We start from the raw sequence: 13,615 nt of genomic DNA, 5'->3' as shown, positions 1-13,615 counted from the left end.
TCATTCCTTTTAATGATGGTTAACATTCAAAAACATAACACCTTTCCAATGACTCATTCGGGCAGCTTTATTATAACATTCAGCTAACAGTTTTCAACCAAGGCACCAATGTTCATGATAGACGGAAGTGGCTGGTCTGTGGAAACACGTGGAGGTCAATGAGTCCACCGCTCCTCTCCCGTCCTCTTGGTTAGCTTCCTACTTCTACCTCTCTCTGCGCCACCTCAACCCCCTCACAATCTGGCCTGTATATTCTGATGGCTTTCCCAGCAGGAAGTGGGGCTTTTATAGCGAAGGCTCTGGACCAAGAAGTGTCTGTGTGTGTGTCGGGGTGGGTCTTCTTGACACCTGTTGCACGAGAAGACGTTCAAAGCTGGGTTCCTATGAGGAATTAAAGGTTTCCCGTTGGTGAGCCTGCAGATGGATCGTTTGTTTGCCATCTTAGTTTAGCCTGTTAGCATGCTAACATTTGGAGTTAGCACTAAAGTCATATATTTAACCATAGAACACACGTTTCTTTAATCCATGTAATGCTGCTGTTTTAAGGAAAATACCTACAGTTTGAAATGTCGATCCTTTTTAACTTTATACATTTTATGGCCATTCCTGCGTTGATTCAATTTCATGAGGTTTGAAGCCAAAGGTCATTCTTGCATGAGGATGTTTTTTTCTCAAACAACAGCGATTTCCTGTCGCACCTGTCAATAAAAAGTCCATCCAACCTGTTTACAGCAGGTGAACTCCAGCTGTGGGAAAGCAGCAGACCCTGTAAGTTCAGCTCTGGTGGAAACTGATGGCAGTTCCAATACTGTTGATACCTCAGGAGACCTGGCACAGCTTTAGTCATCCGCCTGGATCCAGCAGAGAGCAGTAGAGCATAAAAACACTTGGGATACAGTGAGAGTCGTCATGGTAATCCACAACCACAATAATCGTTTCTTTCATCCTCTTCTGTCCTTTATCTGATTTCTCACTTTATCCTATTAAGATTTAGCACTTTCTTTCTTTATTTTCATCATTGTCTTTGTACTCCTTCTCTCCTCTCCTACTTCCTCTCCCTCTATTAGCCACCTCAGATGAAAGGACACGAGATTTTCCGACTTCCATCCCCGAAGGTATGTTTCTGGGGTTGCTCCAATCATGTGGGAGAGTCCTTTCCCAGGTTTTTTTTCCCAGCACAGGTGCCTGCCGCAGTGGCTTTAGTAAGCTGTCTGCAAATGACATTGGTTCTCCTCTGTTGGTCACATCCTGTGTCCCGGATATGATACTGCCATGAGTCTCAGAGTTCCTAATGGAAACACGTCTGGCTTTGGATTGCACGATGTCCTTTTGTGGGAAGACTGTGCTGAAAACAGCTCTATACTTTAGAAAGAGTGTCCAACAAGGTAATCCCCTTATGGGTACACGACAGAATTAGATTTGGTCAGAAATAGCCTCTGAAATATTCCAGAAAGTTTTCTCTTGGATGTTTTCTCAGTGTGTTCCTTGGCAGTTCCAAAAAGCAGACCCAATTTGAAATAGATACTGTTTCTGAGAAATATAGTTTACAGCTGTTAGAGAAGACGGTTTCTAGAATATATTTCAATGTTATGATGATAACTTTCTTTATGAGGATTGTTATGTTCACCTATGGCAGTATTGTGAGAGTGAATACATTTGTCAGGGCATCCTTTGAGCAACCATGCATGCAACAATTTGGAAATATGCTAATGTGTCATCTGACCATGAGTTAAGCTGGAAGAGAATAAGAAACAGCTTGACACAGACGTTTTTACACCACCTATTTGTATAGAAGTACAAACAATCTCAACAATTAAATATCATAGTTGAAACAACTTTGACTACAATGTGTTTTTTCTTTGATTGAAACACGCTTTCATTTAGTAAATGTACTTATTTAGAGATATCTATATAGACCATACTGAGTCACCTCATGAAAAGTCTTAGCTAAGAGTTATTGCTCACTCTCTGTAGTTAGTGGCCTAGAACAATATCTAACTATAGCATGGCCTGTTTTTTTTATTCACATACATTGCTTTCTCTCTGTCTCTCAGCTTTCACTTTCACAAATTTGCCACCTGCCGACTCTTAGACTCTCAGCCACTAGCTCCGGGCAATTAAAAAAAATAAACATAATGTTCTCGGGTCCCCAGGGTCCATTAATCTTTCTTTTTCCTATTACACCATGCTATACCCGGCCTGGCAAGGTGCCTGACCCTCAACAATGGGTAACCAGTAGACACCCACAAATATGCAGCCCCCACTTCGACAGGCAAAATGTAAAAATGTGTCCACAGCAATCTGGTCATATTCACCACAGCTATATGACATGTTGAGATTAAATAGTGATGTGTGGTTATTGGCTTGCCATGGTAACAATAGAGCCCCTTTGGGAAGGGTCGGGCCTGTGTGTAGATGTTATTTATCATGTGCAAAAGTCAAGCAAAATAATCTTATATATCATTTTTCACCTCTAATTAACCATAAAGGCATTTATGCTTGAATGTTGGAATGTGAGAGAGTGCAGGAGAGTGCAGCGAGAGCTGAGGGTCACGATGTCAAGGCCGTTTTTTGATATAATAGCTCAAATAAACTTTTGTGGGTGGGAGTTCTTGTACTGCTGACACTTTCTTGTCAGCACATAGGACTAAATCAGAGCAGGAATATGATCGTAGCAATCATAACAGTTCAGACAAGAATACCTTTGATGTGAAAAGGAAAAGGTTCAAAAAGGCAGAACTCAGTGTCCTCTTTCCCTCAGTGGCACCGGGTTGAACTTTTTTTTGAAAGAATAGACATTTTATGTGGTTTCGTGCAATATATTTCTTGGAAAACGTTGTGACCCTCTTAAAATTGCAAATTGTAATTGATCAAACTGATTATATAAACAAGATACAACTTGTTAATCTTGTATCTTTAGGCGTGCTGTTGACAGCTAGCTGTTTTCCCCTTTCATGTTTAGCTAAGGTTTTTAGCATAAGAGTGGTATTATTTTCTCAATGAACTCTGTAACAAAATGAAGAAGCATACTTTGCAAAATGTCACAATAAACAAACACACAATGGAGCAAATTGCCTTAGTTATTGTGCACATATGCTATAGAAAGGCCAAACAAGTTTGTACTGCTTTATTTTTCATGCCCTGGAAGGGAGGTCATGGCCAAAAGGTAACCATTTCAATAAAATACATTTAGGTTTTTACAACTGAAGGTTAAAGACCGGCTCTTTCCACCCTTATGGGTCAACAGCCTCATCTATCTCTGTGAGGGAGTCTTTTAGAAGTATATTGCTTCCTCAACCAATGTTTGCACTATACTTGTTTAACAGGGGAATTCAAGGGAAAAGCCGAACAATCTACCGAGACATGTTGCCTTAAAAGTACCAAAACAATCACACATTTACACACAGATAACTTCATAAATATCTGTGCTTAAACATCTGACTTCAGACCCTGACTTCGCATGGTAGGATCCTTTTCCACCCACTTCTGGCATATAGACATTCAAGAAGTCCTGGTTTTCTGAAAGAGATGTGATAGTCTGGGAAAGGGTTAGTGCGCTGTGGGCGACACTTCTGTCTGTTTCCATGCTGTAACCTCTTCCCTTCCTCGTCCCACTCTTCCTGTTGTGCAGATGAAAAGAAAAAGGGCAATGATTAAAGAGAAATACTGTACATAAGAAGGCTGTCTAAATACAGTTTCATGAAACCATGACTGTGTTATAAGTAAGAGGAAAAGAGGAGTGAGGACTTGCCAAAAAGCTGTCAATCCATGAAGCTCCAGGTACTTGCTGCTCTGGGAACAGACACACAAACACACTCATTAGTGGGAATAGATGCATGATTTATACAGTATAAACTGTCGCCATTACGAGAGGCTACAGCCCCCAAGAGAGGCACTATTTATCCAGTGTAATAAATTGGATTAATTATATTTGCCTTAAAATGTTCTCACTCTCAAGCTTCGTTTCCACTGTTGAAGAGGCAACTCTGACTCACATCTTACCAAAGGTGTAGAAAACACATTATTTGTCGTCTGAGCAATCATGTGACACCTGAGCTATGGTGCCCAACGCTATGTCTGTGTTCTCCTAATTCTAAATGTATTTTCACAATTTTTCATGTTTTGATATATTTGTACCATTAAGAGAAGCCAGTTTGTTCAAGAAAGACAGCCTTAGGTGTGAAGGAAACTCAGACTGCCTGCCAGAGCTGTGCAGTGGACCAGAACCACTGGGCCATTTATAATCAACCAGTTTGGCTTTTCGTAGGTGAATAAACTCTCAAATGTCTCTTCAATTATATCCTAATAAAAACGTTCACACTAAGCTTCCTCGTATGACTTCATTGGCCCTCCTTTAACATTTAATCATATTGAAATGTAGTATGTCATATTCATCATCTTGAATAGGGTGCTAAACTGTTAACCGTGTTGCTGCCTGTCTATAGAAGGTTCCATAAGGTTACCCATAATATCATTAGGGATGTAGGGATTCGGCTCATCCATCACCCAACTTTTTAAAAACCTAATGATGTATGGGAATGTTGTCTCCAGTTAATGCTAAATCAAAATGCTAATCAAAAATCTATTTTATTTCTAAAGTCCAAATCACCAATTTGCTTCACAGGGCTTTACAAACTGTAGGCCTAACTCTTGTTACATGCTGAATTCAGAGACAGATTTTTTGTTTGGATGTTGGTACATTAGTTGACAACAGTTTGAATAAATAACCAAAAGCTAGGGATTCTAATAATAATAAGAAATATTAAGGATCAGCTCTTTCTTTGTTTGCGCTCCATCAGGGGCTAACAGTAAAAAGGATACTCATGTTCATAGTACATTGGATTGTATGCTGTTTAGATATTATAATGCATTTCCTTGGCTTGTTACCTGTACTCTGTCCAATGAAATAAAGATGAATTTAAAGTAATGGCTAGCATTTGTTTATGTTTTTTTCAGTTAAATCTATGACCGCTTCACTTTTCTGGATAGTAGGCCTAGACCTATGCAGCAATAGATACAATAAAGGGACTGATGCACACATGCATACATGGAACACTGCACTATATCTTCTTTATTTTCAGGGAACTGTATTGTACTCATGCATGAACTCCCAACCAGTACACTTGCTTTTACTAAAATAGCCACCATACTTATTTAAAGAATGCCATTTGTTCAAACCTGTCAGGTTGGATCGAGTTGCAAAGCGCCTGCGGGCTTTCACAGATCTACACAACAGCCGTGTGCCTGCCCAGCTGCTGTAACAGTGATCTCCATACGCATGTGACCCATCCACAGTCTATACAACTTTAACCAGCCAGAGCAGAGGGGCGTGCACGAACAGAGCTGGTCTTTTCACACCAGCAGGGACACCGAGCACCCACCGAGAGATTCACCATGGCCTCAGCACTGAATTGCACACCTTTTATGTTGTTTTTTATTTATTTTTCGTTACTGTTTACTTCTGTATTTTGCGACGCTGATGCAGAAGAAGATGAGCATGCCAAGCATACATACACAGTGGAGATGTTCAACGAGGCGGTGCCCACTGCACCCCACTTTGTCATGTTTTACGCCCCATGGTAAGTGAACACTTAGTTCCTAAGTTTTCTTCAGATGAAGTCAAATACATTCTTTGGCAATGCACTTTGTCTTTTCTTTTTTTTTATTAGATACACTCACCTGAAATACGTTGGAGGGTTTGAAGAATGGGATTAGAGCTAACCGGCAAGTTAGCCGGTATGCTAGTTTGCTACCTTCCCGTTCATTTGGCTAGCAGGGGAGGTTAGCTTATCTGCTAACTAGCCAAACCGTTAGCGGCTACTGTACTTTTCACAGTGGCCTCGGTGCTAAGACTGCTGTTATATCACAGTCCACAACATATTTATTAAAAACGGTTTAGTGAATGTTGAAAGGGAGACTCACAACATAGTTAAACACTCTTTGTGGCGCTATGCTTATTTACAGTTTGTGCAGAAAGCAGGTCATAGTTTTTGGAACTCTGCTGCTTACGTGGCACAAACTGATTGACTGATGCTATGTCGGCGGTTCCGAAAATGGGGTCCACGGACCCTCAGAGGTACTTGGTGAGGTCTAAGGAAGGAACGCTACATTAAAAGAGCGGTTAAAACATCGATCAATTTACTGTAGTGTGAAGTAGAATAACTCGAAGGGGAGAGAGTAAGATGTGTCTGAAGATAAGATCAAAAGTGTTGTCAAAGGATGACTGCAAAAGTTTCAAATATCTTCCCTTGGTATTTCTTCCAGGCCCAAACCTTTGTCCTAAGTATTCCTGCTGCATGCAAAGTCTCTATGGCTTCTCTGAGATTGACCCAAATATCTATCTATTACGAACAGGTTTCAAACTCTAATTTCTAATTTGCTTTTATTTTTCATTGACAAGGATGCACACTTCTTGTGTCTGTTTTCATCAGAGGACAGTTTGCACAATAACACAGGATACTTGTATTCATTTATTTTTAAATGTTGCATTAAACAAAAGATCTTCAGTGCAAGAAATACACATGTCATAACTAGAAAGTAAGAGTTCCTTTTATAATTATTCTAACAGTAGTAGCCTACCATCATGGTATTTCTAAGAATGCATTTTCTCAGATACACCATCATCTCTTTCTCATAGGCCCTAATGTAGCCAAGTTAGATACAATGTGGGCACATTGACTTGAATCACAGATTAGTTTGGACAAAACATGTTTTAGACCAGACCAACATAGATTACGTTGCACACTGACTAAATTGCACTGTTGTTTCTAGGTGCGGCCATTGCCAAAGGTTACAGCCAGCATGGAATGAACTGGGGGACAAATACAACAGCATGGAGGACCCCCCTGTGTATGTGGTGAAAGTAGACTGCGTCCCGGACACCAAGTTCTGCTCAAATGTCCATGGGGTCAGGGGCTACCCCACGTAAGTACTTGATTCATATTTTCATATTCCTTATGTAGCATTGTTTTGGACCTGCCTGCTGTTTTCATCACTGATTGACAGAGAGGTGATACATCAGCCTATATTTAGTTAAATATTCTGCCAGTATCTTAATGACATCCTCTTAAATCTTGAAAGCTGCTGACTTCATGCTACACCTGCTAACACAGCAATCCCTGGATAATGAGTGACAGAAGTTTCAGTACACTATCTTGTTAAGCTTTATAATTGAATTGTCAGGCCAAAATTCATGCATTAAAAATACATTTGTTTTACGTTTAGGCTGAAGTTGTTCAGGCCAGACCAGGAGGCAGTGAAGTACCAGGGGTCCAGAGATCTAGAGTCTCTGGAGACCTGGATGCTGAAGACACTCCAGGAGGAGCCTTCGGTGAGTTGTGATCATTCAGTTAACACCCCAGGTTTATGAACCATTCACCCACAGTTGTGTTCATACATGCTTCTTGTTGTGTGTCCTTCAGGAACCAGAGAGTGAACCAGAGCCTCCTAAAATCCCCGAGCCCAAACAGGGCTTGTACGACCTGACTGTTCTCAACTTCAAGGCACACATAGCCAAAGGTAAAGGTCCAGTAGAAGATATGCTGATTATAACACTTCAAAAAGACTGCTGCTCTACCACTTAACCTAGGTAATAAGTAGTTTGCATATTCTTGTGTGTTTCTGCAGCTGCGCCCAGTCTACAACCGATAACTTGTTTGTCCCTGTATTTAAAACACACTTTCAGTTCTCTTCTCAGCCACAGTCCGTAGTGTTTTCGGACCCCTCCTTAGAGAATGGAAACATTGCCTTGACTGACATTTCAACACGAGCACCAGAGCCACAATCCACAACGTCGGTCAACTCAAACTGACTGTACAACACTTGTCTCCTGTCACCTCACGCTTCTAGATTTTTCTGAAATCGCCTGCAAAAATAAACAGTGCTCACGATAATTGTCTCGTTAGAATTGTGGCTTTTAAGCTCGGCTGAAGTCAACTGTTTTGGTTTTGAGGAAAAATAAATTCTCTAAAAAAGGCAGGATATGACATATGCATTTTTAAACAGTGTTTATAGGTCCCACCTTCACATCTTGGCAACAGAGCTCCAATAAACGTTGTATAATTGGTGGCGTATAAGACGTGTATATTTTCATTATGGGTTGAGTTTGTTGTGGAATCAACTTTTTACATTGCTTCATTAAATCAAAGTCTAAACGCATAGACTTCAGTAAAGTACATAATTGTGCAGTTGTCTATAATATGTCCGTTATTTCTTTTTGCATTTGTGTTACATTTCTTATTGGTTTCCTTCTCTATAAAAAATGTGTTCTCCTCTTTGTTTAGGTGCCCATTTTATTAAGTTCTTTGCCCCATGGTGCGGTCACTGCAAAGCCATGGCCCCCACCTGGGAGCAGCTGGCCACCTCCTTCGAGCACTCTGAAGACGTCAAGATAGGAAAGGTGGGTCCTTCAGATTGTGTACATGATCACAGTTTATTGATCCAAGTAGCCTACTCGTAAAAAAAAAAAACTACAAAAATAAAATTCAACAGATTGTGACACGAGTAAAAACAGGGCAGCCATGAAGCACACCAGGTTTCTCTTTCAGGTCTTTCCACCACATACGCAGTCATCCTGTTGAACAGGACGCTGGTCACATGAGAAGCTGCCTATTTGCATACTTCTTTATTAGACACACTAAGCAAATTTGCAGAGTCAGTGTTTGCATTTATGTTTCACTCTAGTTTAACAACCCATCTTCATATGTTTGCTCTAGGTGGACTGCACTCAGCAGTACGAGGCGTGCTCTGACCACGGCGTGCGGGGATATCCCACACTGCTCTTCTTCTACAACGGACAGAAGGTAAGAAAGGTGTTTTTGATCTGACCTGATAAACCTGACATGTTAATCACAACAGCCATCATTACATTGGCCATTATAGATCTGAGTTAAAGGTGGGGTAGGTAAGTTTGAGGAACCGGCTCGAGATACACTTTTTGTTATATTCCATGGAATGCTCTTAACATCCCGATAGCAATGAATATCTGAAGTGCTTTGACAAAAAATCAAGGCACACNAACCGGCTCGAGATACACTTTTTGTTATATTCCATGGAATGCTCTTAACATCCCGATAGCAATGAATATCTGAAGTGCTTTGACAAAAAATCCATTAAAAAAATGTCATCTGTGGAAGCTGTAAAAAGCACGACCAATCATCTGAGCCGGCCCGGCTAAAATAACTGGATGGCCTACCTGCCTGTCAGCCTTCCATCTGTGCACAAACTGATCTCGTGCCCTCATTGATCATGTGCGCGTTCGTGTGTGTTGGAGGAGGGGCTCTGTGAGGAAGTGGCAGATTTTTTCCGGTTGTGTATTTTCAAATTCTAGCGCACTCGAGCTGGTTTCTCCAAAATGACCCACCCCACCTTTAAACAATGATTAATACTCATCAATCAACCGTCCAAACTAAGCTGTCTTGCTGTGAGAAAAAAAGTTGTTCACTATAATAAGAAATGATCCAATAAGCCTAAGTAAATACGGAAAAAATCAATACGGTATTAATTCTAGCCTGAATGTCTTCTTGTAGGTAGAGCAGTTCAAAGGGAAAAGAGACCTGGACTCCTTCAAAGACTTCGTGGACAACCAACTGAAGGCTGTCGTCGCTCAGGAGCAAGAAAAGGAGCAAGGCAGTGAGGAAGAAAAAGCTAACGAGATCCCCACTGAGGAGCCAGCCCAGGAGGAGGTGAAGGTGGGTGTGAACGACAAAAATAAGAAATGCCACCCACAAGAAATATATGCCTCGGTGCCAACTGTCTAAACGTATTTAAAAGCTGTTCTTCATTTGCTCTAAGGCAGTAAAGTTATTCTGCCTGTTTCTCTCCTCTGTAGTCCAGTGTGTTGGACCTCACAGAGAGCACCTTTGAAGAGTCAGTCGCCAAAGGACTCACCTTCATTAAATTCTACGCTCCATGGTAAGATCTTCTTTTCATTTATTTTAACATCCTGTTTGTAGTAGCACTCGCATGTATTAAAGTGTTTCAGTCAAACACTGCCTCTACATTGTTCTGGCCAAGGATCAGACAGTATGTTATGCCATTAAACAAGTCATGATATCGTAGGTCATACTATGTATAAATATCAGAAAGAAAAGCCGTAGTCATGGAAATGTTAATCTTGTCCAGCGCCTACTCCCAGTCTCAGTCCCTTTGAGTGATGTCATCCCTGTTGTCCTGTGTCTGCTGTAGGTGTGGCCACTGCAAGAACCTCGTTCCAACATGGGAGGATCTTTCCAGGAAGGAGTTTCCCGGCCTCACTGACGTCAAGATAGCCAAAGTGGACTGCACTATTGAGCGCACAATCTGCAACAAGTATTCTGTAAGTATATGGGCGTCTTCCACAAATTACACTGAAGATTCCATCTACACTAAACACGCAGCACTCTTTACTTCACGTGCCTTTCAATCAGCTTTTTCATTTCCTCAAGATAATGTGTTGTATAAGGTGTAATAAAGAAAACACTGAGGTTTTATCACAGAGCCATAAAACACTTATAACTGCCACATACTTGAATTAGATGCAGACTGCAATCCTGAAGCAGTTTGAACAGTCAGGTGTTAAAACGTGTTGACACACATCACTCCGTATCAGCTTGATCACTAAGATAATTAGCATTGTGTACAATATAAGTTGTTCACCCTGCAGAATCGCTGCGTCAGGGTTCAACAGATCAGTGCCCTTTATGTTGTGTTGTGTTTTTATATCCAAGATATGTTTGCATACCAAACATCCCTAAATATCTGATTGGTTTTTATATCGCCCCAGTAATTCACTTTGGAGATTAGATACTTTTGTCCATCAGTCAGCAAAATATCTCAAAATCATGACTCTCCGACCCAGAGAGTATTCTGAAGGGAAGTTATCCTCAACTGTGTAACTAACAGATTTCTGCGATCATAGAAATGTGGTGATTTTTGAAGGATGACAAAGCTCATAGAATACTCCTGTTTTTCAGGTTCAGGGTTACCCCTCTTTGATCATGTTCAAGGCGGGGGAGCAGGGAGAAGAGCATAACGGTGGGCGGGACCTGGAGAGCCTGCACAGCTTCGTGATGCGGCAGGCGAGAGACGAGCTGTAGGAACAGTGAAGACTCTCTCCACTCTCTCTCTCCTACAGTAGCCCAACCTCTCTCTATCTTTCTCTCCACTCGGTTCTCTTCAGACAGGAGTCAGCCAACGACGGACCGCAGTCTGTTCTTTCTCCTGTGTTAAAGACAGAATGATTCAGTGGAGTGTTTGGGACGTGAATGTATGCCTCATTGCTGTGACCCAACTTTAATCTCCTCATGTGGAGAGTACCATCATATTTGCTGGGTTTGCAAATGAAGTATTTCGGACAACCACTTTGCAAGCACTGCTCCATCAATCAGAACCAATATTCACACAGATCTTAATGAAATGGTTTCACAACAGGACAGATGTCCAAGTAATTGTTTCTGATGAACCTCTAAAGCCATTGGAGATTTGCAAATGTTATAAATGGGATCTGTTGTAAAATCACAATTATGGTACTGTCACCTAAATGTGAAGTTAAGTGTTGAATTGAGGGTTTTTATTTTCAAGCCAGTGATGGTCTATCTGACTTAACTCTCAGGGAACCCCCCCCCCATAGTCTAGGAGAAGTTGTGATGGAGGCTTCATTGTCATCACAGGTCTGATAATGGAACAAAGCACACTAAACATTTGAAGTGTGCATCTTCCACATTCTCTGACTGATCTCAATCAGCTTCCCTCTCTCCTCTCCTAGCCTTCAGGGTCTCAGGCCTGGACCACGTTGACCCAGGTTATGTGAAGAGTATCAGGCATTTTTTATTGTCTAACCCAGGTATAAACAGTCAAACACAGCAGTTCTTTTGTCAGTAAAAGTTTTTATGGATAGCACATGGTCTAAGGAACTCCAGTGACAGAAGTATTTTTTTCCTTGCGAGTCATGGGTGCACTACCCATGGATTTTGTACAAAAAGAGTGAATAATGGCAAGTTGTAACGAGATTTCATAATAAAAAAGATTCAAAAATACACTTTTTGTTCTTGCATCGGTCTGTTAATAAGGTATGTGATTTTTTTCTTTTTAATAAAAGGTGCAATAAATAAGCTGAGAATGTACAAGTATTTACAAACAGTCTAAACATGATCACAAATGTAAACAGCAGCTTACCAGAGGTATATTTTGTAATTAATGATTGGTTAGGCACGTAAGGTATTTAAAATCTTATTAGTTTTTCATAAAAATATGTTCTCTAAAAAAAAGCTCCATGTCATTCAAAGCTCACAGTAACATGTTCAATTGGAAAGATGTTGCCACTGGACACAAAACTCAACATCATCATTTGACCCTCAGGGTTGAAAAAGCAACAGGCTAATTTCAGAAAGCTGGCACGGACGCCGTTCTCGCTGTTTTTGACTCCATAAATGTTTTTCCACAATCTCTTGATGGGTTGTCAGGGGGGGAAGCGTTAGTTAACTTTGAGAGTGCAGCAACATGGAAATGGCAAATTGCGGCATGTCCAGAGGATAAGGCCGTATTCTTCGGGTCTTTGGAGAAAAACATCAGTTTAGCCACAACATGCATCATGTCGGCAGCGTGGTGAATCGCAGCTCAGCGTGAGCCCGGCAAATATTGACACTGAGGGGTTATTCGGAGCAGCGGAGTTCTAAAATAGCCTGCGGTCACTTTGGTTCAGTCCATATTATATTTTTGGAGGGCAAATATGGCTTACAGAGAAAAGTACATTTAGGAAAAAAGGAAATATGAATCTGACTCCAAAGTGTCATTCATTTAGTATTAAGTTAACATTAGCGCTGTAAAGGAAATGTTCAGTCACTTGACCAGGCAATGTCACCGACTACTGTTGGCTTTCAGAGCTGTGATAACACCGAGTCGTCTCCCCAGGGTCATGCTGAAAGGTTTTCATGAGTCATTTATGGAGCCTCTCTGAGAACTGATCCGTGGTTCTGTTGTCGGAGAGGAGAAGGGAAAGAAAGCAGCACTCGGACCGGTCCCACAACAGTTCAGTTTAGCCCTCTCCCTCTCACTGAGGGAGAAGGTGCAGTAGCCTCCTTAGGCGTTCACACACACACTTCCATCAACACATAATATACATCCTCCACACTCACTCACATTCACTCAGTTGCAGACCCATGAAGTGAAGACTCCATAGAGAGTAGAGAAGGTGATTGACATCGGGGTGACACTGGAGGGGGAAGTTGCCTCAGGGTGACACCCATAACGGTCCCCTCTTAGTTTATAGACAAATGTTCCTGTTATTAGATGGATGCTTTGAGTAGAACATGTAAAAGATCTTTCAGGGTGTAGCCTCCCTGCGGGTGGAGGATTCGGGCGGGAAGCTGGTGTCTAGTTGAGGTCAGCATCACCCAGGAGTCACTGGTGAAGCTGCAGCCCTCTGCCAACCCGACTTTGAATCGAGCATCATGAGCCCTGGAGGCCGGTGTCAGTGGCAGCCGCAGGCCCGCACCACCATGTTCTTGTATTTCTTCAGAATCACGTTTGAGTTGTCGTCGAAGTAGAGCACTGAGATGGCGTGGAGCTTGGTGGGGGCGCAGCAGGGCTTTGGTACGTTCTCTGGATTCATCAGGTGCACCTACAAATCAAAGATATA

General features: G+C 41.6%; 2 protein-coding genes across 3 annotated transcripts in view; one reads left to right on the top strand and one right to left on the bottom strand.

Moving 5' to 3' along the window:
* Window positions 1-5,303: 5,303 nt before the first annotated feature.
* Window positions 5,304-12,014, top strand: txndc5 (thioredoxin domain containing 5). Its single transcript, XM_010780963.1, has 10 exons — window positions 5,304-5,579; window positions 6,772-6,924; window positions 7,225-7,330; window positions 7,422-7,518; window positions 8,283-8,398; window positions 8,715-8,801; window positions 9,528-9,689; window positions 9,830-9,912; window positions 10,186-10,315; window positions 10,953-12,014. Exons 1-10 carry the CDS (start codon window positions 5,395-5,397, stop codon window positions 11,073-11,075), a joined length of 1,242 nt encoding a protein of 413 aa, XP_010779265.1. The 5' UTR covers window positions 5,304-5,394; the 3' UTR covers window positions 11,076-12,014.
* The window catches only part of bmp6 (bone morphogenetic protein 6), a 43,729-nt gene continuing 41,635 nt past the window's right edge, over window positions 11,522-13,615 (bottom strand). For both annotated transcript variants that reach the window (XM_010780966.1, XM_010780967.1), the window contains one exon: window positions 11,522-13,597. In XM_010780966.1, coding sequence (XP_010779268.1) covers window positions 13,448-13,597 — 150 coding nt within the window. In that variant the 3' untranslated portion in view covers window positions 11,522-13,447. The remainder of the gene's footprint in view (window positions 13,598-13,615) is intronic.

This window comes from Notothenia coriiceps, unplaced genomic scaffold (genome assembly GCF_000735185.1).
Source record: "Notothenia coriiceps isolate Sejong01 unplaced genomic scaffold, NC01 NC01_scaffold00022303, whole genome shotgun sequence".
Taxonomy (NCBI): Eukaryota; Metazoa; Chordata; class Actinopteri; order Perciformes; family Nototheniidae; genus Notothenia; species Notothenia coriiceps.
Note: the sequence above shows the minus strand (reverse complement) of the source record. Positions and strands in the feature narration are given on the sequence as shown.

What these genes read in the sequence shown, in the direction of transcription:
- txndc5 (XM_010780963.1), top strand. Translation starts at nt 5,395, where the DNA reads ATGGCCTCAGCACTGAATTGCACACCTTTTATGTTGTTTTTTATTTAT. An exon ending in CAAGGCACACATAGCCAAAG is followed by an intron (nt 7,519 to 8,282) that starts GTAAAGGTCCAG and finishes CTCTTTGTTTAG; the next exon opens with GTGCCCATTTTATTAAGTTC. An exon ending in TCTTCTACAACGGACAGAAG is followed by an intron (nt 8,802 to 9,527) that starts GTAAGAAAGGTG and finishes GTCTTCTTGTAG; the next exon opens with GTAGAGCAGTTCAAAGGGAA.